General features: G+C 43.0%; 1 protein-coding gene across 11 annotated transcripts in view; it reads right to left on the bottom strand.

Moving 5' to 3' along the window:
* Positions 1–8,703: 8,703 nt before the first annotated feature.
* The window catches only part of celf2 (cugbp, Elav-like family member 2), a 235,934-nt gene continuing 220,974 nt past the window's right edge, over positions 8,704–23,663 (bottom strand). For 4 of the 11 annotated variants that reach the window (XM_080491979.1, XM_080491972.1, XM_080491977.1 and 1 more), the window contains 5 exons: positions 19,681–19,806; positions 14,738–14,917; positions 13,244–13,387; positions 11,940–12,112; positions 8,704–10,002 (listed from right to left, as the gene is read on the bottom strand). In XM_080491979.1, the coding sequence (XP_080348105.1) occupies positions 11,985–12,112; positions 13,244–13,387; positions 14,738–14,917; positions 19,681–19,806 (578 nt within the window). In that variant the 3' untranslated portion in view covers positions 8,704–10,002; positions 11,940–11,984. Of the gene's footprint in view, positions 10,003–11,040; positions 12,113–13,243; positions 13,388–14,737; positions 14,918–19,680; positions 19,807–23,143; positions 23,279–23,663 lie in introns of those variants that run through there. The other 7 variants (XM_080491976.1, XM_080491981.1, XM_080491975.1 and 4 more) reach the window with 4 other exon arrangements.

Genomic DNA, 23,663 nt, shown 5'->3' with positions numbered 1-23,663 from the left:
AACGTGTTCTAATTGTTTCTCCATTTCAGGATAATGAAAGGTTAAGCTCATACATTTTTCATGAATCTTTGTGATTAAACACATTCCGAGCGGCCTCCTTCTGCTCTGATCACGATCGGCGCCCAGTGATTGGGGTGATGGGGGGAGGGGCTCATCGTTTCCTCTGCAGCCCCAATTAGGCCCGGAGCAGCCCTGAAGGTGTACAACCATGTGCCCACTCTCTGCAGTTTCCATAATTGATAAACATATGGTCTCTAACATCCTCGCCATGTGTCTGCATTATGTTCCCATTATTATTCATCATCAGTATTGCATCCTCCCTCATCCCATTTTGTCTCTAAACCTCTTGCATGTCACGTGACCTCGTGGAGTTTATTGCATCTTATTGCCTCAGGATGCCATTTATGGTTTCATACTGCCGAGTGAGAGCAAATCAAGGAGGACAATATCGTTACCTATTCCAGTCTGTGATATTTAACCCACTTGTGTGTCTCTGATTGTCACCAAAGTGAAAATGATGGTAAATGAATGTCACAGTGTCTCTCGTCCCACACGCTGATCATTCATCTGGAGACGAGACGTGACGTAGAGACGTGGGACTGAAGTCGGACAGTACAGACGAGGGGCGTCAAACCCTTCTGAGTTCGGTTTGCCAATTTCATTATTAGTGGGACGGACCAGGTGAATAGTGCCGTTGCATTTTGGGTGTTTTATATGACAGTTTGAGTAAACTAGTTAGTAAACATAAACGTGAATCTGTCGCCACTGCATGATGTTGATATGAAACAAGGGGCAACAGTCCTCTAAACGTCGGCTCGGTCTGCCGCATATGTACGTGTCTATTATGTATATAGCAGTGAGGACACACTGAAATCTCTTTCTCCTCTCATTGAATGAACGGCGTCCTTGAGTGAAAAGACCAAGAATAAACAGGAAAAAGAAAAAAGAAAATACTCGTCCCGGACGTGACCTTGGTGTCCTCAGTCGCCATTATCGCCGCGATGTTGTTGTGACCCAGAGAAAATTGCTCCTTCCCTCGACTATATTATCTTGCAAAAACAGTGTTTTGAAACTCCCTCGACCTTTGACCCTGCTCAGAGGTAACGCCGTCAGAACTAATCTGGCTGCCCGGGAACGCCGGCCTCTCCCCGGCAGTTAATCTCCATCAGCTGGGATCAAACCGCTCTCCTCCTCTCGTCGCCGCGTTCAGCGTGGCGGGGGACGGCAGGGAGGAGGAAAAAAAAAGATGGTTTTGGCTCGTGTGGACGGGAACTCAGAATAAAACCTGAGCGTTTTAGTCCAAACAACATGAGAGGACGAGGCTGTGGCATCTCTCCTGGAGGCGTCCAACGCTGGTCCCCCGGGTTGACATGACGTTGTCTCCTGGAATCTCCTGGAATTCAGCCCGACTGTGTGTGCCCGACTTCAGCCACGTTTATTAGTGAAAACGCGAACGCTTCATTAGGTTTTGCGGTTCTGTCGACGCGACAGCGGCGCTCAGAGCCCCTGGAACCTGGGCGCCAGTCACTGTGCACACGCTCAGTAGACCAACAACAACAACGTTTGAATGTAATTTAATGATCAGTTTGATTTGAATCCTGAAAGTTTTTCTCCATCTTAAATAATTTTCTCTGGCAGCAGCGATTGAAGTTAATCACTTTCCTCCCTCTTCCCTCTCCACTGTCCTCACGACATCCGCGCTTCCATTTCCCCCTGCGAGGCGTCTTCATGTCGATGTATTGATCCACTTTCACTCCCCTATAAATAGTCCCGTATTGATTGCTGAACGTATTCATGCTGATCTTCGCCCAGAGCTTCGGCACGAGCATTCTTTACTTTTACAAACCTGTTTCTGATCTCGGTCACGGCCGTGTGCACACGGCTATCACACAGTAATGGTGCTTTTTCATTGAGATATTAGTGTTTACGATCGTGGATAAAGTGTTTTCACACCTTGACCTCCTTTCGGGAACCTGAAGGAAATGTTGAATGTTGACTGTCTCTTTATTGAGATGATTGTGTGTCTTACCTCGAGACATTTTGGATGGCAGCTGCTTGCAGTGGTCATCTTCAGTTCTTCTCATTCGGTTCTCTCAAGGCTTTTCAACGTGCAAATAGTGAAAAAAAAAAAAACCAAAAAAAAAACCCAAAAGATTCTCATCCTGGCTGCTTTCATATTTCTTATTTATTTATTTTTGATCGTGAAGCGATGAAACCCGGAGAGGTAAAACTAAAGAGAGAACCATGTAGGGAAATAAAAAATTCCGAGCCGCAGATATTTTCGTGAATTACAGGCCACACATTGACAATAATGGAGGTGTAATATTATCCATCCGCGGGTAGACTGAGGCTACTTTATTGTGTGCCTCGCTTGAACCTCACAATCAATATTTAATAACGGACTTGGTGGACCGGCGCAGCGATGAAAGGATGAGGCGCCGTAATGTGCCAGAGAGCACGTAATGTACAGCGAGCAGGGTTCTCGTAGTATGAAAATACAAAGATGAAAAATTTAAAGCCTCGTTGCAGCTTTGGTGCTGCTTTGAAGTGAAGGAACGTGCACCTTGTCTGAGTTATTACAGCAATATTGAATTTCTTCGCTTTCTTTTATTTATTTATTTATTTTTTTGTGTTGTTCAGCTCTTCCCTCTACAATCATCCCTCCGAGGTAAACTTCCAAAAAGTACAGATTTCCATTCAAACACATCGTCAGAAACCTCAATTTTTTTTAAATTTCATCTCCGCTGGAAAGGTGGAAACTTTGACCTTTGACTTCTCTTTCCTCTCTACTGGGGATGCAGTTGTGACGGTGAGACAGAACGGGAAGGGGGGGGAAGTGGATCGGACACAGGGTGGACATACAGTGGACACGTCTCGCCCAGGACAGCGGACAGCGGGCATGTCGGCCAATCAGCGGCCAGCTTTTACCCCCACGAAGATCGCTCTAGAGTGAGCTGCCTGAAGAGGACATTTTGAGTGGATTTAAGTGACGAAAAAGATGTTTGATTTAAAAAACACACGAAGGTGAGCTTAGCATTTGGGAAATGCATGAAATCTGAGGCCTTTTGGATTTCTGTGACAGGGAAGTCAAAGTAAACGTCAAAATAGTGGCATAATAACATTTAAAATTTGATTAATTGGATTTTACTTATGAAAGTGTTGATGTTATCACAAAAATAACCCCCAAAACAATTACTCCAGAACGCGACAACAATCTGAAGCCAATTTTAATGAAACTTTCTGGTTCAAAATACAGTGAAATGTCCAAAAAGCTGCTGCATTATGGGTGTTTTGCTGGCTTCAATAGCATCATCAACGATAACTCGGCTCGGGTCTCAGTGTTGCGTTGCGTTCAATACTCTTAAAACAATGTGTTTGTAAAAACACCCACAATGCAACAGCTACAGGGGAAGTTTTTTTGGACACGTCATTGTATTTTGCACCAGAGTGTTTCATTAAAATTGGATTTCTGTTGAGATTGTGGTCATTTCTGGTCATAGTCTTGGTGAAAATTTCAACATTTTCATCACGTAAACTTTGCACCACAGCAAGGAAAAACTTTAAAGTTTAAATTGAGACGTTATCATATTACTATTTTACTGGTCCAGCCCAGTCAACATGAAACACGGCTGATTTAAAGCTTTTGCATGTATTGAAAACAAGCTAATAAATGGCTAAATTATACTAACACAATATTATTCATCCACACTATACAATTACTTCAATAATTCATTTGCGAAACCAAACCATCAAGGAAATGGTAAAAAATAAAAAAATAAATCTTTTTTTTTTCATTTGACTGTATTTTGAACTAGAATCTTCATCAAAATTGTCTTTTATTTTGAGACCGTAGTAATTTATCTGAGCCATGGTTTGATTTTGCCAAAACTTAAGACTTGTTAAAACTTATACTCGACCCCACAACAAAGAAAAAGTGTAAATTTAAAGGTTATTATGGGGCCATTTCAGCGGTCCGGTCCATTGAAGAGGAATTTGGGACAAATGTGACCCCTCAACTAAAGCGCATTGCACACCTCTGATCTACGACCACTTTTAAATAATTTTGCATTTCCCAAAATGTCAAGTTATTCCTTCAAAACGAATGTTTCCTGCTGGATTTATTCACTCCGCCTGGATGGTTTTGGTTTGGACTGTCGCACACCAACTTGGGCTCCACAGTAATATACATACAAACACCTGGATGTATATTCACTATGTTCAGTGAAAACTGTGCAGGTCGAGGGATGGACTCAACTTTACTATGGAGGAAAACAAAAAACACAAACATGTGGAAGACTGAATGAGAGAGAGAGAGAGAGGACGAAGAGGAGGAGGAGGAGGAGGAGGAGGAGAGAAAACCAGAGAAAGAGAGGGAGAGGCCATGAAACAGCACAACATCGGACAGCCACTGGAACATAACAACACAGAGAGAGACAAGTATTAGGAAAAATGGTTTAATATAGGAGACAGAAGCAAAAAACTGCATCACACAAGAACATACGTTTACAAAAATAATTCTGACTGCTTCAGCTACACAGTTAGTTCACAGAGAAGGACAGAGAAACCGGAAAAATCTAAACAGCTAAAAGCAAAAAAGTTTCTAATTAGTTGATCTCTTTATTAAACTAATACATTAATCCACTGAAGGTGACTAAATATTTCTATTCCTTCTTTTTCTATAATTGTCTTATCGTGTAGACGGCACAATACAGTCAAATGAAACTTACTGCTGTTGTATAGACAAACTTGCTAGAACTATTGATAAAAAGCAAAAAAAAAAAGAAAAGAAAAAGAAAAAAGAAAGACACTCACCTATCGTCTGGAAAGAAAAATACAGAAAGAACGAAAACAAAGGCAGAAAGAAAGAACACTCACGTGAGGAAAAAGAAGTGAAAGAAATAAAGCCAAAGATCTTCTAGAAAATCTGTTATCAAAAGCCAACTTCCTTGATGCCAGCTAGAAATCATACTCGGGGACCGGTCAGGTCAGGCCACACCACCAGGCCAGACAGCTTTGTTTCTAAGAGTTTTTGTTGTATCCTTTAATCTCCAGTATAAAAAATTCCACTGGTACAAAATGCATAAGTACAATCAGTTGTAGAAATAGGAAAGCCTGCATTTTATGTACTTCATCTTTTTTTTTTTTTTCATTTTTTTTTTTTCAAATCCCATCCAGTGACAGATTTCCAAGTGTTGTCAAACAAACATACATCACGCTTACAGGATCCACTGAAATGCATTGACTTTGGCTTCTCTCAAGACAATAACTTTGAAACTACTGAAAACCTTTTTTTTTTTTTGTTTGTTTTTTTTTCTTTAAACCAAGATTTGAAAGAAAACAAATCAACAGCAACAACAAAAAAAAGAAAAGAAAAAAAGAAAGAAAAAGAAATTGGATCATTTTCTACAGACAACAAGCTCTTTTTTTTCTTTTTTTTTTACGCCACGGAAAGAGAACACACAAAACATTTCCTCAAAAAACTTGACATAAGCCATAAATGCAAAGAAACGACAAGTTCGATTTTTTTTTTTTTTTTTGTTCCTTTCAGGTTTCATTGTTTGATAAATAGCACTTAAGATAATTAAGAAAGAAGGAGAAAACAGAGAAGTGAACAGTGACGAGATAGAAAGATTACAACAAGCATCGGCGATGACAGCCCCTGAGGTGAGCCGCTCGACAGAAACTCTCGTTTCCACGACCCTTCTTTGTGCTTCGACGTTGAAAACGAAAGACGAGACGCTTCACGCAGTTCGGATCTCGACGACATTGGGTTTTTCTTTTTTAAAATGACGACTGGCCGCGTGCGGCCAACGACGTGCAGCCTCAACACGCAACAAACGAGAGAGAAAAAAACAAAAAACAAGGCGTAAAAGAGCGTGAGGTGAAGGAATCTTAAAGGTACAGTACGTGGGATTCTAGCAGTTCCACTTTTGTGCTTCGGGTGGCAGTGGCGAGTTTCTGTGTTGTCCAGTCTGTGTCCGCACATCAAAAGGTTTCTGCTCATTAGTTTTAACTTCATTGGCCTGAGAACAGACTGAAAGCTCGAATGGCTCACTGCTCCCTCTTGTGGTGCGAAGTGGCATTACAAGCCAGGAGACGTTGGCTTCGTTTACGCGACAACGTTTCCAAGTGAAAACAGAAAACTTCCGGAGCGTTTTGGGCATCCGTTTACGCAAATGTGCACGGAGCCACCGAAAACGGCACTCTTTGAAATCGGCTCCTAAGATGGAACTTTGCGAAAACGCTCCGACGTCGTCTCCGTCTGTCTGTATACATTCATTATAAAACAACAGCGGCCACTACTGGCGCAGCATGCCAACTACATTGTTTTCAGGGTTTCTGCCGTTGCCGCGTGAACAAGGCCTTGGTTAGACGTAATTTAAACGACGTGATTGCGGTTTCCTCAAATCCTGTCAACTGTTTTGATTTTCAAGCCTTTTCCATCAAGAATCTAACATATTGTACCTTTTAGAAACCCGCAGGTGCAGCGCGGAAAAGAAACGTGGTCCTTGAACACTGATTGGACGATTCGCGTCCGGCTTTTCGCACAGGTAGTTTATGGCTGTTTTGGCTCGGGTGTGTGTGTGTGTGTGTGTGTGTGTGTGTGTGTGTGTACTGCATTTAAGTAAAAGAGAAAAAAGTCTGCTCACCTCCCTCCATGAGATCAGATAAAAGTTCAGTATTGGTCTTCGAGAGGATAATGAAAGCTGTATTACCTTCATCTCGGCTCCGGCTTGTTTTTTTTTTTCACGAACCCGCGGACGTGACCCTTTCCTCTCCAACCAACTTTATTTCCCCTGTCGCTATTCCAATAAGACATCTCTCCACATCGCCCTGCTTCTAATAACCGCGGTCAGCCTGGGAGACAACAACCGGCTTCCTTCTCACCTCGGTATTTTGATTTCGCCTTCCTCTCGCCGCACTGTGAATAAAACGACCATTTTGGGCCTGAAAATGGCGAAGAACCTGGACAAGTGGGAGGCTAACTGTACACAGACAGTGACTTGGCACACATTACTGACTCGACAACATCTTCTACTCTTATAATACTGGTAACGACGCTCCCTGGTTAAGGCGACTGGTGAGCTTCTGTAGAAAATAATGCTGCCTTTTTTTCTTTTCTTTTTTTTTTTTGCAGACCGTAAACGAGGCTTTTTCAGGGAGTGAGAACAGGGGCAGTTGAATAGACTTGACAACACTGTGCCATGTAAACGGCTCGACTATGAGAATGTCTTCAACATACTTTGGCATCTAAACATGATTTTGGCCCATTACACCAACAACAAGAAGTCTTACAACCACTTAGAAGTTTAAAAAAAAAAAAGAAGAAGAAGAAGAAGAAGCGCGAAACAAAACGGTGGCTCCGAAACGTCCGGATCGGCGCGTTTGACCATCCGACGGCGATAGCTGTGCTTTTTCCTCCAGAGATCCGAGAACGGAAGTCCTGCCGTGTGCTTACGTCATGGAAGCGGCGTACGTTTTCGCGTTTGAGGTGACGCGCAGGAACGAATGACCCGCCTTCGCCACTCAGAGAGGATTGAGGAAAAATAAGGCCTCGCGTTCGACCCTCACCTCGTGTTCTTCGCCCCGAGGAGAAAACAAACGACGGAAACAAACGAAGTAAAAAATAACAACAAAAAAAAAAACAAACGACACGAGCCCGACCTCTCGCGTTGTGCGCCTTGCGTGTGCGAGACAGAGAGAGACAGGAGTGCAAAGATCTGTGGTAAGGCTTCGATGAGTAAAGCGGCTGTACAATGGCTAAATATATCAGTGCGTGTGTGTGAGTGTGTGTGTGTGTGTGTGTGTGTGTACGCGCGCATGTGTGTGTGTGTGTTGTGCACGCTGGGGCGGGCGGTTGCTGAGGAGGCTTTCACGCTCAGGGGCTCTCACGCACAATAACAAAGTAAACTGTGAGGTCTGCACGAGAGTGTGTGTGTGTGTGTGTGTGTCTGCGTTTGTGTCTGTGTATATAGATTTATATATATATTTATATATATATATATGACACATGGGCACTTTTTTTGTTGGGTTTTTTTTTGTACATCTTTACAAAGAAAAAAAAAAAAAAAGCAAACATGACATTTTTTCAGGCAACAAGACCACAGAATAGCAAGTTAACAAACTCTTTTTTAAATCTATATTTTTAAATATGAGGGATCCATACAAAACACTTATAATAAAATACCCATGTTATCAAATAATTTCACAAGAAATACACTGACGCGCTAGGCAGGAAGTACCTTTCAGAATTTGGCACTAAACTCCACTGATCTTGTCTTTTTTTCTTTATAAGACATTTTTGCCGAACAACGAAACACATCTAAATATTGTTTCCCACGAGAGAAATAAAATAATAGTGACATTGATGCTCCACAAGCTGACATTATATATATATATAGATATATTTATATTTATATATATTTTTAGGAATTTCATATAGCTAATCAACCAACAAGAAATTTAGCAAATAGGGACTCCTTAAAAATAAAAATAAAAATAAAAATAAAAATGAAGGGAAATAAAAATAAAAATCAAAGGAAAAGAATCAAAGTAACTATTATAGTAATATGAAAGGCTTTGTCTATTGTTCAAGTAAACTGATTTTTTAGTCTTCTCTTGAAAAAACATGAGACATTTAAGACCGTTAGACTTGTGATGAAACCACAACTAAACTCACGAGAAGCACCGACGTTAACGCGGGTTTACAGGTATCGTAGTATCTTTTTTTTTGTTTGTTTGTTTTTTTTTTTTGCTTTTTTTTTTTTTGTAACCTCTATACATTTAAACAGTAGAAAATATAGGTCATTTCATGTGCATTTTAAACCACGGATTGTCTATCTGTGAGTCAGTTCAGCAAAAAGGTGACACAAGTAGGTAGCATTTCTCCCCCCCAAACAGGGCAAATGTCTTTTTTTCATTTTTACCTTTAAACTACTCTAGAAAAAAGTGGTTCTATATATAGACTTTGAATGAGAAACAGAGCCACTTAAAATGGCCTTATCAAAAAACTTTACACTGCCTGAAAAATGTAAAAACCATTAGAGAGCTCTGAGAGAGTCTAATATTGATCAGACAGTTTTTATTCAAAACTGTTTGGAAGTAGTCTTATTTCTCAGAGAAACTGGCGTGGACTGCTTCTGGCCCGCTATTTTCTTTTTTTTTTTGGGGGGGTCTCTCTCTTTCTCTCTCTCTCTCTCTCTTTTTAAAATATTTTTTGGCTTTTTTTTTTTGTGTGTAGTTTTTCTCGCGTCGGCACCAGAAGCAAGATGACGCGCCAATTCCCGAAGTGAACTTTCAAGTTTACTTTAAAACGAGGAAGAAAGGAAAAGAAAGAAAGAGAAACAATAAAGAAGAAGAAGAAGAAAAAAAACAACAAAAAGAAAATGCAAGAAAAACACTGAATGGAAATCACTTTGCCACAGGTTGTGGTTTTGTTTTTTTTTTTCTCCTAAAAGAAAACATATGTTTTTAAAAATCTCTTTTTTTTTTTGTTCTCTCTTATATGAATGCAGCTTCTATATCTTTTTCACATTGATTCATTTTTCTTTCCCGTCCCGCTCCCCTCCCTGAACCCCCCCCCCCCCCCCCCCCCCCCCCCCCACCCCCCCCCCCCCCCCAGATTCAAATGAGGTCACATGCAAATAAAACAAAACAAAAAACAAAAACAACAAAGAAAAACACACCAAAATTTTTTAAACAAAACGAGGAGAAAAAAAAAAAATCGTAAAAAAAAAGAAAAAAAAGTCCAAAAAAGTTGAAAAAGTCAGTAGGCGGCGGCGGCGGCGGCGGAGGAGGAGGAGGAGAACCAGGTTATGATCAGGTGAGCTCGGAAAAGACATCAGAAAAAAAACAATGACGGGGAGGGATGACACTTTTTTTTTTGTTTTGTTTTTTTTTTTGTTGTCATTTTGAGTTTTTTTTGTTTGTTTTATTTGGGGGGACGCCACGGAGACATGCTAGGCAAACGATGAGCTATAACAGGCATGGAGATGGGTTGTTCTAAAAGGGGGAAAAAAGAAAAAACAGGGGAGAGGAGAGAGTTACACACAGAGAGCAAACCACACCACTACAGTCAACTTTCTTTTGTTTTTTTTTTTGTCTTTTTCCCTTCAAACAAAAATCAGAAACAACAAACTGCAACAACGAACGAACGGGACAACGGTGATGCGGATTGGCACATAGATTTCATTATTTTTGTTTTGTTTTTAAGCTTAGATTTCCGTTATATAGAATCTAATGACACGTACACATTCATCCACACAGAGAACAGAGAGCACACAGAGCTTTATCCATCACATCCCGGATGGATCGACTGGGAGGAAAGACTTTTTCGTTTCTTTCTTTCTTTTTTTTTTTAACAATTGGAATAGGGGGGGGGGGGGGGGGGGGGGGGGGTGGGGGGCTACGTACAAAAAAACTAAACAAAACGCTTTGCAAACGAAATTAAGTAAAAAAAAAAAAAAAAAAGAGCCAAACGATAGGAAAAGAAAATGACGGATAGAGTGGTGAGAGGTGCATTAATGGGTGAGAGACACAGAGAGGCTTTGACTAAAACAGTGGACCGGTGGGGGGAGTGGGGGGTGGGGGGGGTGGGGGGGGGGGCGTTGTGGTTTGAATGGCAGCGAGCGAAATGTGCGTCCTGATCGTGGTTTCTGCACTAAAACAACAAAGAATGTCAAAAAACAAAACAAAAAAAACAAAACAAAACACCAAACCCAATTCCACGAGACTTCTCCACAAGGGTCAATGGATGCTGTAATACTTTATAGGAGTCCAATAACTTAACGATAGGCAATAAATAAAATCCTTTTTTTTTTTTTAATCTGAGGCAGTAAAAATGTATAAAAATAGAACTGCTTTTTTTACAAATAAAATTTACAGGCCTGTGGCTTTCTGTACTTTGAATTTTTTTTAATCTTTCAACAAACATCAAGTATTTTCAGATACCCCCTTAAACCCATAAACTCTTTTATTATTAGTAGTAGTAATATTATAGCCTTCATCAAATTCTGGATTTTTCCTTTCTTTTTTTTTTTTAAGCATGCTGTTAATGTTTCAACAAAAGACCAATGTGATCTGACCCCAAAAAGTTGTTGGTAATTTTTTTTTTTTTAACATCTGAGAAATAAAAAACTTTTTTTTTTTTTTAATTTCCACATAAATCATCTTTTTTTTTTTGTCTTCTGTGTGGTCGGTACGGCAGGATGACATTGCCGCGGTCTAATACTGTAAAGAGGCAACTAATGTTTTCGCACCCTTTGCTCCCGGGTCGCCGGCAGGCACAAGGGCAGCGGCGGCCTGCAACCAACAGCACGGAGGTCAAAGGTCGAATGTGCATATCAGCGTGTTGGAAGTAAAAACAGAAAAACAAAAGAAGTAAAAAAAAAAAACAAAAAAAAACCTCGAACCCTTCGTCGGGCCTAGGGTTCATAAGAAGAGAAAAAAAAATTAAAAAGTCATCATGGCTCCTTTTTACCTCAGTTCTGACAAAACTCATTCTCAAAAATGTATAATCACAAAAAATAAAATGGGAAAGAATTGAAAAAAAAAAAGAAAAAAGCTACCCAAGAAAGCTACTTCCTTCCATTATTATTAAAAAAAAACAAACTGAAAAGAAATTGCACAAAGTAATGGTGGTAATGGAAGCGTTCATGTGTGTCAAAAAAAAGAAAAAAAAAAAAGGTAATAAATAATACTTGAAAGATAAAACATAAAAAATCTTCACAAAAAAGCAAGAAAAAAAGAAAAAAAGAAAACCAAGGCGTGTGTCTCCCTCAAGAGTGGTTGTAGGTCGTCTCCCCCCTCCCCTCCCACGCTCCCTCCCTCCCGTCCCCTCCCCACCTCCGGCGCCCCCGTGTGGCGACGCCGCGGCTGGCTGAAGCTGTTTTCTGTTGGTTTTCTTTTGAGATTCTTTTGTTTCTGTGGGGGCGACTTACCCTAGCAGTGCTAACCTGGGGAGCAGATAGACCCTAGCGCTAAGATCAGTACGGCTTGCTGTCGTTCTTGGAGCGCTTCAGCTGCACTTTCAGCCGCTTCATGCCGATCTGGAAGCCGTTCATGGCCTGGATGGCGGCCTGCGCCGACACGGGATTGTCGTAGCTGACGAAGCCTGCGGAGAAGAGCCCCAAGCAGTTAGAGCGCAAAGTGGCACACAAGCATGTTCTAAAACTCGAAAGGCGTCCTTTTTAAAATCCGGTAACCTTTGTAGGAGATCTCAGTTTTGAAAAAGTTGAAGATCGCAGCCTTTAGAAGAAGCATAGGAGAGTATTATTGTTGTATTGTTGACGTTTTCTCAAGATGTTTTTGCCTCGTTTACGCGACAACAAAACGGAAAACTCTCGTTGTAATGTTGGTGTCGGTTTAGATAACAACGGAGGTCGGAGCCACTGAAGATAGAACTTTTTGAAAATGGCTTCCAAGGTCGAGCTTTTCGAAAATGCTCTGACTCCAATTTTTTGGGAACACGCAACTTTTTGAAAACACATAGACTTAGTCTCGGTGGAAAAAGGCAACTTTACAAAACTGCTTCGTCTCCATGGAAACGTGGGGGGAAACGCAACTTTTTCCGAAAATGTGCTGACTTCATCTCTGTGGAAAGGGAGGTAAAGGCAACTTTTGGAAACGGATCCCAAGGTTTAACTTTTTGAAAATGGTCCAACTCTGTCTCCATGGAAACGACAGAAATGCTGAAAGCGCTGTAGTTACCATGACAGGCTACAAGTTGGCGCTGTTGTTTGTTTTTTGTAATGAAGCCACACACACACATGCAGCAGAGGACATTAACAATGAGAGAACATGGACATTCTAGTGGACTGTTATTACGATGACTGTCAAAATAAAACTACCAAGTCCCGGGAGAATCTGGACTGGGAGTTATGACACGACGGAGGAATATCTACTGAGCATGTGCAGAACAACTAGTTACTACGGCCATGGTGACCAGGACCAGTAGCAGTGTTTAAAAAAACTTGCAGTTTCCATGGAGACGGAACATTTTCGAAAAGTTTTGGAAAGTTTTCCATTTTCCCTTGTAAACGTTGGAATTCCAACTTCTGGGAGACGTTTAGAGCGCCTGCTTACCGAGTTCCGAGCACAAGCAGAACAAATAAATCCTACTTCAACCAGAGGTTTGACGTTCCTCAACTTTCTGAGCTTCGACCTTAAAACGAGACCGTCCCGTTTCAAAATACCGAGTGGACAAAAAGGTGCAGAGTGTGTTTCCCCCGTGGGGAGCCCGTACCGAAGCACTTGCTAAGGTTTGTCTGTTTGTCGATGAAGACTTTGGCCGAGACCACGTTTCCAAAAGGCATGAACATCTGCAGTATGTCCTGGTCTCCGAACTCCTGGGGCAGGTGGTAGATGAACAGGTTGGCGCCTTCGGGACCTGGTGGGACGAGACGCAGAGCGGACACCAGGTCCATTTAAACACAGACTGAAGTGGGGGGGGGGGGGGGGGGGGGGGTGTCGGGGAGTGGGTGTCATCATAGAAACGAAGCTCAAGCTCGCTGCTTAGCACAATATCGCGTAACCTTGGGTTTGTTATTGCTTTTAAACAACATTCTGCAATTGTGCCGAGCTTTCAACAAAGATGAAAGCTTTTGGTTTCTCACGCAATTATTCGCCTCGCTGAAGTACTTCCACCGCTCTCGTGCTTTTGATTTATTCATTCTCTCAGCTGCACGTTGCGTCTCTTAAGAGGGGTCAGAGGTGTCCCTTCCACCGTCCCTTTATCAGGAATCCTCATAATCCCGACCGGTCAGACCTCTGACGAGGATTTAATACGCTCGCCACAGAGAAACGAAGCTTTGTTTCCCCTCGGGGGGGGGGGGGGGGGGGGGGGTTGAACTCCCTGGACGGACCGTCACATAGAGACAGGCAGCTTCTTTTCTCTAATTCATCCCAGTACAAACAAACAGCACGGAGCTCTATTTGTTTGAGACATTTCCTCGTCTGGTTTGTATTTAGTGCAAAGCTTTCAAGTAAATTCACCTGCCAGCTCTTGTACGTAGGTGGCACTTTGTGAGCAGCGAGACCAACCAGATTCTGCACCGTCTCTTTCTCATAATGTGAATCTATAAAGATAAATCACTGATATTCCCTGTCAGGATGGATTAAACAGTGGAAACACTCAAAATGAACTCAAAATACTTTAGTAACTACTGTAATAAAGTTTCCTGGGAATAGAAATGCTAAAACGAGGGATTCTGTCACCACGTTGTGGGATTATCGATAAGGCCAGTGTGATACAACTTGCATCTTGTGTTCAGATTTAACAACCGGGCTCCATCATATGTTAAAGAGCTGTTAATCCCATATTATTGGGCAGAACAGGGCAGGTTCAGGACACATTGGACCATTTTCTAGTGAAGCTGCTGTAGGTTTAGACCCTGTTCTTTCTCATACACTGTTTCTCTCTCTCTGATTGGACTCTTACTGAAAACTTTATAAACTACTTTTTACAACTTTTAGTTTCTGCGGTTTTATCAAATTAAGATGAAATTATAATGGGATGAATAGCTAAACGAGCACTGAGTGGTGGAGATATTAGATGACCAGTTTAATCATTCTATCGACACGTGATGAGAGTGTCTCAGAGTTCAGATTAAAAGTCGTCTCTTGGTGTTTTTTGTTGCCCTCCGGCTGGAATCCTGGCGGACGCGGTGTGTTTGGGTTGGGTTCTCTGCCTCCCACTGAGCGGCCCTGATGTGCGGACATGCAGCCGGGGGCTACTGACCCTCTTTCTGGCTGCCAGCGGCCCCTTGCTGCTGCAGCAGGGACTGGCTGTAGAGGGTGGGCAGCGCGGCGGCGGCGTACTGCTGGATCCCTGAGTAAGCCTGCGTCAGCGCGTCCATGGTGCCCGCCGTCCCGTTGGTGAGCCCGGCGCCGCCCAGGCCTCCGTTTAGAGCCGCCATACCTGAGAGCATTTGAGCAACTTTACATAAAACCCAACAATAAAGAAAGAAGAGTGCACTTACTCATTAGCGCTCCCACTGAAGGTTGTGTTTTCACCACACAAACACACAACAAGACATCACACACACACACACACACACACACACACACACACACACACACACACACACACACACACACACACACACACACACACACACACACACACACACACACACACACACACACACACACACACAAACACACACACACACGACATAAAGAAGACAGATACGAGACAGAGACGTCAGACACACACACACACACACACACACACACACACACACACACACACACACACACACACACACACACACACACACGCACGCACAAATACACGGTATCAAGTTTAACACAGTGAAGTATATTATGAGTGTAGCCGATGACAGCCAGAGCTGTGCTGCACACACACACACACACACACACACACACACACACACACACACACACACACACACACACACACACACACACACACACACACACACACACACACACACACACACACACACACACTTTTCATTTTTTAATAAAAACGTCCCTTTTAGAGTCTAAAAGTTGTTCAATGTCGACTATTGGTTATACAAACGTGTTTTTTGAGACACTTTATTTCTATTTAATAATACCTAATTATTTTGGCGCTTGAATATTTTGCTCACACGGGTTTGTACTGTTTACCTTTGAGGTTCAGGGGCGACATTCAGATCAATTTTCTCTCGCAGCTTTAAAGTTTTCCTTTGTTTTGGTGGCGTGTCTATGTGAGGAAGTTATCTATGCTTCTGCAAAACCAAACAATGACCACAATCTCAACATAAAGCCAATTTTAATGAGACCTTCTGGTGCAAAATATAGTGAAACACTTCTCCTGTAACTGTTTTATTATCAACAATAAAAACTAAGCAGGACACAAAACAGTTGAAAAGAATTTTCTGGGTTTAAATTAGTTGGCCACAATAATGAAAATAGCCTGAAAACAGCGACTTTTCACTTCTGCTTGAATGGAAGATGTAAATAAGCATTAAACCAAAGAGCAACAAAGATGAAATTCCACAGAAATGTTTGATTTGATTGTATTACAAACAGTTAGAATGCTCCCTGAAGAAACTAATTGTTAACTTAATACTGTGGAAAAACACAATTTTTTTTTATTATTTGGTGAACTTCATACATTACAGGCCTAAAAATAAAAGAGGAAAAAGTGTTTCTGTGGCTGTTTCAATGTGAACAAAATAACACTGAGGAAAGAGCAGATTGAGAATAAAGTCAAAGAAACGTGAATCTGAAGTGAAAAGAACTCGAGGGAAGCACAATCAAACGGCCGCCTTTTACTTTACGTGAGTGAAGAACTGGATTGATTCACAAACTTCAGGTATAAAAATATAAAAACTTTGTCTCTCGTTGTTTAAATGTGATTAACAGTGAGGCAGGGCGAGATTTAGAATTTGAAATTTATGCACTACAGACTTGGAAAAAATTCCAATCGTTGCAGCTCAAATGGCTAAAAATGAACTGAATATCTGTGAAGAGGAGAAAGATTCACCATCAAATGTTTGAATTTAAAGGCTTGGAAAACACAACATGGAACTCAAAAGTGCTAATTTATTACTCCGGGGTGCATTTAAATCCCCTATTTTACCTCCACTGGAGTCGGGAGCTTGAGTCGGTATCCTTAACCTAACAACCTGTGAGCTTTTCGCATTTCAGGATTTACAAAGTAGCCGAGTCCCGGCCCCCCGGAGCAGATTATCTACCATACATTTAAAGTCAAACAAACAGCGAGGTGTGATTATGTGTGCTTTTCCAGCCTGTGACGGCTCTCTTTCAGGGGTGAGAGGAGGGAGGGGGTGGAGGGGGGGGGGGGGGGGGGGGGGGGGGGGGGGGGGGGGGGGTTAGAAAGTGGAGGAACGCAGCGGTAACACTCATTAAGCTGCTTGTAACGGCTTAATACCGCGGCGGAGGGCAACTTGTCTGAGGAGGTCTGACATTGGCTCGGCGTCCTGTCGCCTCGCCATCAGACACAGTGAAATAAATTATCGCCGCCTGCGCTTTGGATTATAGGTCACTCATTTATTCAGGAATAATTGCACCGGTGACCTTTGCAATTCAATTAAGGAGTTGGATGTGTTTAAATGAGGGCGGATGGATGTGTGGGGGGTGGTGTGTATGTGTGTGTGTGGGGGGGGGGTTACACAGCAACCCGTTTGGTTTGGAAGGTGTGTGTGTGTGAGTGTGTGTGTCTGCGCTCACATGTCCTGCGTTTCTGTACCTGCAGTATTGGTGTATATGATTTACACGGCGGATACAGCTCCTCCGAGAAAGGTCAGAGGAGAATAATGTGGTTGAAGAGGCCGCTGCTACAGGATCTCCACTGTCATAACAGCTCTGATTAAGATCCCAGCCTCCTCGCCGCCCCCCAGAGGTCAAATGCAGGACACACGCACGCAGGCGCGCGCGCACACGCACACAGACACACCACGATGCTCCAAATTCATCCTGAATCCATGCTTTCAAATAACAAAAACAAACTTAATTTAAAGCTACAACTCCCCCTGAAATCATCAAAAAAAACAAAGATGACTGTTAACATCCGACACACCGGAAGACAAGAAGAAATTAATTTAGCAGGGACTGTTAACTGAATTTCCCCATGTGGGATCAGTAAAGTCTGATCTTATCTTTTATCTGTTTACTGCTTTTAAGCATTAAAATGTTACATCTCAGATCTGTCATGAGAAAAAGGTTTATTCTTGTTTCTCTGGTTCTAAATGAGCCACCTTACTTTGACATTTTTATGTTTCCAAGCATGAAATCAATCAAATCTGTAAAAATCTCTTGAATCCAGCTCATTTTTGGCACGAAGGCAAAAAATATGATATTGTTGAGGTTGAAGACTGCCATATTTTTAATAGTTGGGGAATACAGATTATTCAATTTGTCATTTTGGGTGATGGAAATAATGAAAAGTATAATTTTTGACTATCAAATATCTGCAAAAAGTTTGACATTTTTAGCATGAAAATACAAAAATTGGCTGTGAGACTAGATATTGGAAATAATACACTCTGTAAATAATATTATTTGTTATTTCAGGGATCAAAAAAGTTACAATTGATACTTTTGTACATGCAAATAAACACATTTGAGTTTTTTTTTTTATTACATTTTAGGTTTTATTATATAAAATGTTATATTATTTTGGATTGTTGTTACATATCAGGCTCTAACATGACACATTTTTTGTATTGTGGGAACAAAGAATCTTTTAATTTGGATGATGGGAATTATTAAATTGGGGATTTTTAGGCTAAAGGACTCGCAACAAACTTTTTTTTAAAACATCAAAACACCAAAATTTGCTATTTTAGACAAAAAAAAAATGCAACTGTTTGGTAAGCAAACAATCCTTTTTGTTATTTTGGGGATCTAAAAGGTTTACCGTTTGTTTTTGCGTATACAAATAATCAAATGTGGGTGAAACATTAATAGTATATTAGGATAGACTTAATTTGGAATTTTGCATAGGAAATGTTGATATTTTTAGGGTTAGAATTTATCTTATGACACTGAAATGATCAAATTATTTATTTATCGCATATTTTTTTGCGAATTGCGAATTTGAGCATTTATCATTTCTATTGTTTCTCATACTTAAAATTATATATATATGTTTTTTGATCATTAGAAAGTGAATATCTTTTTGTTTAAAAACTGTTGGAAATTTAGGGCGCAAAGATGAAATATAATATTATGGTTGATTAAAATTGATATAAAACGAGTATCTTTCACTGTGAAATAATAAAAATCTAATATTTCAAAGGGAAAAAAACGGACATATTTCACCTATTTGTAAGCCTGAAATGTTACATCTGTAATGTTTTGGTGCTGTGAAATAGGTTCTTTTTATTTTTGTGTTGCTTGGAGGATTAAAGCGGTTCTTGTTTGTCCCACCGTATGTGGCATTAACCCTCGGCACACTGTTCAGACGAGACGTAGAAATAAAAGGAAACACAACAGTGACAAAAGGACACGACACAGGGAAACAGCAGCACAGACTGCGGCAAGCGGGACGGCACGCCGGCGCTCCGACAGCGTGCACGCCCCGGGGACACAACCAGGAAGCGGATGGAGGGATGGAGGGATGGGGAGAAATGGATGGATGGAGGATCTTGTGACGTAGCTGCTGACAGTTTCTTTTCAAGTCAGTCCGAGACACAGAGAGACGACAGAGGGGAAAGTTTGCCTTTGTTTTTTTTTACTGGAGCACAAATCACTCCTCATTTTATATCTAATAGTATAAAGTGAGGTTTCACTTTCCTCTTTGATATTAACAGCTTCTGACATCAGGGCTGGACAAAGATAAGGAGTTTTGATGAACTCTGTTTTCTTTAATACTCTTAAATCTTTTCTTCTTTTCTGAACAACTAGGGACTTTCAGAATGTCAGTGGCGATTCCCACGATGAGACTCTAAAATTAACAGAACGTTACTGGACCAGTCATCGAAACTCCATCAGAGTCAAACCCCGACGCCGTGCAGGCCGCAGGACGCCCCCGCTGTGTCTCTCTCTGCAGTGACAGGCTGCAGTCGGGGTGCACGCTGAAGTTCGCCGCACTGACTTCCAGCCGCAGACTGCGTCTCGGCACTGATTCGCCGGCTGCCATGTTGCCGCTGGGTGGGGACGGTAAAAGGTGGAGGTGGAGTGGCTGATGGCAGGGTGAATACTCACTGTTGACGGTACCTGCTAGTGCATTAATGTTGTTCAGGCCCACAGTGGCGCCTGCCAGGCCCTGCAGGGTGCCCAGAGAGGTCAGAGAGTTCATGGCGCCGGCGTTGGAGCTGGCCGTGGTGCCGGCTGCAGGGGGAGAGCGGAGGAGAGAGAGAGAGAGAGAGAGACAGAGAGAGAGAGAGAGAGAGAGAGAGAGGAGACAAAGAAACAGACGTGTTACACAAATTCTGGTGGTGTGAAGGTGGAGGCTTTCATACAGCTTTCGGTGCTACGTGTAGCATCTGTGGGCACAAAAAAACAAAAAGACTCCCGATTTTGTCCTAAAGGAGCATGGGAGGGGTTATAACTCTTAAGCGAAGACGCAAAACGTCTCCTAGAATTTGGTTGCAATTTCATTTGGAAAAGTGCATCGACAGCAAATCAGCTTCAGTCTTAAATTTGGAGTGTGTCATTTTAAACAAACTGCCCCAAAACAATCTTTGACGACTGAATAGTTTTCATGGATTATCCTTTTTTAACCAAACAAAGCCACATTGAAATAATCCTTGGCGATTTCCAAAGGTGGATTATAACCTTCAGATTGACAAATGAAACGATATAAAATTTCACTGAGATTCACTGAAACTGACGATTGTCCTTCCAGTGCAGAAGTTTTCCCTGACGTTGGAGAGGCCAGCGGAGGAATCACCAGAGTTCAGGGGGGAAAACGAGATCTGGGGGAAACCAACTCCTCGCTGTTTCTCTGATGATTCATTCGGGTTGATTTCACAGTATGCCGATGCTTAAAAATGCTACAAGCAGCACCTTTAATTAACCTTTAATTAACAAGCTGTGGCACCTCGAGCAGCGTGGAACAAACCTCTGATGAACAACAGAGCTCTGCGTGGTTTGTTTTGACTGGGAAACACTCACAGAAGCAAGTGGAGGATTCAAAGCCAATCACGTAACAGCGTTCAAATTAAATTAAAAGGAGGACACAAGAACCATCCAGAAAAGCAGACATATACACAAAACTAAAGCAAGAAGACAATCTGTAAATCCGTTCCAAGTTTGTGTTTCTTTCTTTCTTTTTTTTTTTTTTTTTTGTCGTCACCGACACTGAAATACAGACACGACAGACACGAGTGAACACCGACTCACACGCACACACGCACACACACACACACACACACACACACACACACACACACACACACACACACACACACACATACACCTTCAACACACACTGATGTGAAATGTGGAGCCGCGCGTGACCGTGATGTGGCGGGAAGATACGAAAGCTTGCAGACTCGTTTCGGAAAAGAGAAGAGAAACAATAAAATAGTGAAAGAACAACAGCCACCAGAAATGAACCAAAATAATAATAATAATAATAAATAAAAACAAGATATTGACTTATTGGAGTGCCCTCGTCAAAGCCATGCCAACAAAGCAGGGTCGCCACCGAGTGTGTGAAGAGATGATGTGGCAGGGAGGAGCGTCATGTCAGCACACGGTGCGAAGGAACAGTAAACGGAGGAGAAGAAGCTGGCCTGTCTCCATGCAGAACTGTCTATATTTATCAAACCGCCGTGACGTTTTCAGTTTCACATGCAGTATAGCGCCACTCGTTCGCAGCGAGGAGCTCAACCTGTACGACTCAAGGTTGGACTGACATTCAGAGTCAAGAGAGAAAGAGAGAGAACGACAGAGAGAGAGGAGGTGGCGGGGGTGGGGGTGGGTGGGGGTGTACGGGCCGGAATAAAGGAGGAAAAAGTATAGAGAGAATGAGCGAGGCGGGAGCGGGGACGTCCAGGAAGTGGGATGAAGAGGGGAGTTTTTCATATTCATGCTTTGTTGGGAGTGCGCTCTGAAAAAGACAGCAAAAAAAAAAAAAGAAGAAGAGAAAGAAAAAGAAAAACCAGGGTTGGTAGAGCGAGGCCGAGCCGACACGAAAGGGGAGGATGATGGAGCGGAAACATGGAGCTTGTCAAACGGAGGGCAGCAGCAAAAGACGAGGGCAACGAGAGGGAACACAAGGGAGGAGGAGGAGGAGGAGGAGGAAGAGGAAGGAAAATCTGAAGGTTGTGATATTAAAGCCCCGTTTACACGACGTTTCAAGCGAGAACGTATCTTGTGTTTTCGTGTCCAAAACGTTTTGCGTTTAAACGGCACCGTTCTGAACGATGTCCGTTTCCACAGAAACAGTAGAAATAGTGAAAACGGTGTAGTTATCATGTTAGGCCACTAGAGGGTGATGTTGTCTCTTTTGTAACGAAACCACAAAGGCAGTGAACAATACATTGGATTGTTATGACAGTGACTCAACTATGAAACTACCAAGTCCCAGGAGACGATGGACTGGGAGTGATGACACGATGGAGGAAACATTGTTCTGATTGTCCAGCTACTGAGCATGTGCAGAACTACTAGTTACTACGGCCGCGTGGTGCGCATGTGCAGCCGTTCTGGCGACTATACGGCGACGGAGCCCGCGTTTCCCCCCCGTTTTTCACGAATCGGAACATTTTCGAAAAGTTCCGCCTTGGAAGCAGGTCTCAAAATGTTGCATTTTCAGTGGCAACGACCACCAAAAGTTCTACGCTTTCACTTGAAATCGTTGCCGTGGAAACGGGGCCTTCACCCGAACCGGGGTCAGACGTCACCCAGGGTTTGGTGCCGTGTCGTGCCTGATAAAAGGAAGTTTGTAGAAACGGCCCAATGCTAATGTTGTCGTTTGAAGGACGGAGTCAATTCCGGATTAAAGACGCTCCTCATCCGGTAAAGAGCTGAGCAAAATGGTAACTGTTAAGACAGCAGCTCTGGCTAATGCTAAGAGTGAGACAGGGAGACAGCGGCAGGAAAACAAAAGAAATGAGCAACAACATGACTGAAACTGTGTTATGAATCACGTCACAGTAATCAGTGACTATAATGTTCATACTGAAAGTCGTGGTACAACACAAACACAAACACAGGTGCAACCAAGCCACTGTCCACCAGGGGGAGACAACAACCACTGCGTTCAAAGTCTGAGCGCAAATGAAGAGAGGACGAAAATAACACAGAACCTGATGGACACAGAAATGGACAGACATGCACACGCGCGCACACATGTACACGACAGTGAGTGGATCACTGAGTGGAAGGAAGGAGGTGGAGGGAAGGCGGTGCACCAACAACACAACACTGGCAAGAATGGCAGTTGATGGGTACACACACCATGTGTGTGGGGGGGGGGGGGGGGGGGGGGGGGTGGGAGGGGTCGACAACACTGACGACGATCTGAACGGATGGACGTGTGTCGACAGCGATGGTTGGCTGATGGCGGTGGTCATGGAGGTGGGAGGGAGGAGGGCGGTGGTGGTGGTTGGCGACAACACTGGCAATGGCAAACGGTGGAGAGCGGAGGCGGGCGTCGCTGCTGGGCACCCCTGGCGTCGGCCCCCCTCCCCCTACCCCCGAGTGGCTGCGGCGTTACCTGGGCTGGCCAACGCTCCCAGGGAGGCGGCGCTGGAGGACAGGGGGTTTGCGGTGGAGGGGCTGGCTGAGTTTTGGGCCGCCGCCGCCGCCGCCGCTAAAGTGGCCAGGTTCTGCAACTGCAGAGCACTCATACCTGGAGAGAGGAGCCAGAGAGGGTGGGTGTCAAACCTGGGGAGCGAGGCTCGAGGCGTGGCTGGGGCGAAGGAGTAGAGCGGAGGATGGGAGGGGGGTGTGAGGGGGGGAGGGGGGGCCTGGGGAGCGTCGTTGGCGAGAACATTCTGAAAGTGGGTCCTCGGCAGTGGTTTGTGAGAGGAATCTGCAGCGTGTGGAGGCAAACAGTGCGGCAGCTGATTTGGCTAATAAGTCCCACATGTGTGCGAATCAGGAGAAGCAGCTGCTGTTGTTGTGCTGTTTAGGTTTGCTGCGTTTCTCCGAGGCAGAAATAATCGCAGTGATTTTGTTAAACTCTTTTTTTTTTTTTTCCTGTCTGGGGTAAAGCTCAGCGGAGGAGCCTCTGA

Source organism: Lipophrys pholis, assembly GCF_963383615.2.
Source record: "Lipophrys pholis genome assembly, chromosome: 22".
In the NCBI taxonomy this organism is placed as follows: Eukaryota; Metazoa; Chordata; class Actinopteri; order Blenniiformes; family Blenniidae; genus Lipophrys; species Lipophrys pholis.
The sequence above is the reverse complement of the archived record's forward strand: the minus strand, read 5'-3'. Positions and strand labels throughout refer to the sequence as shown.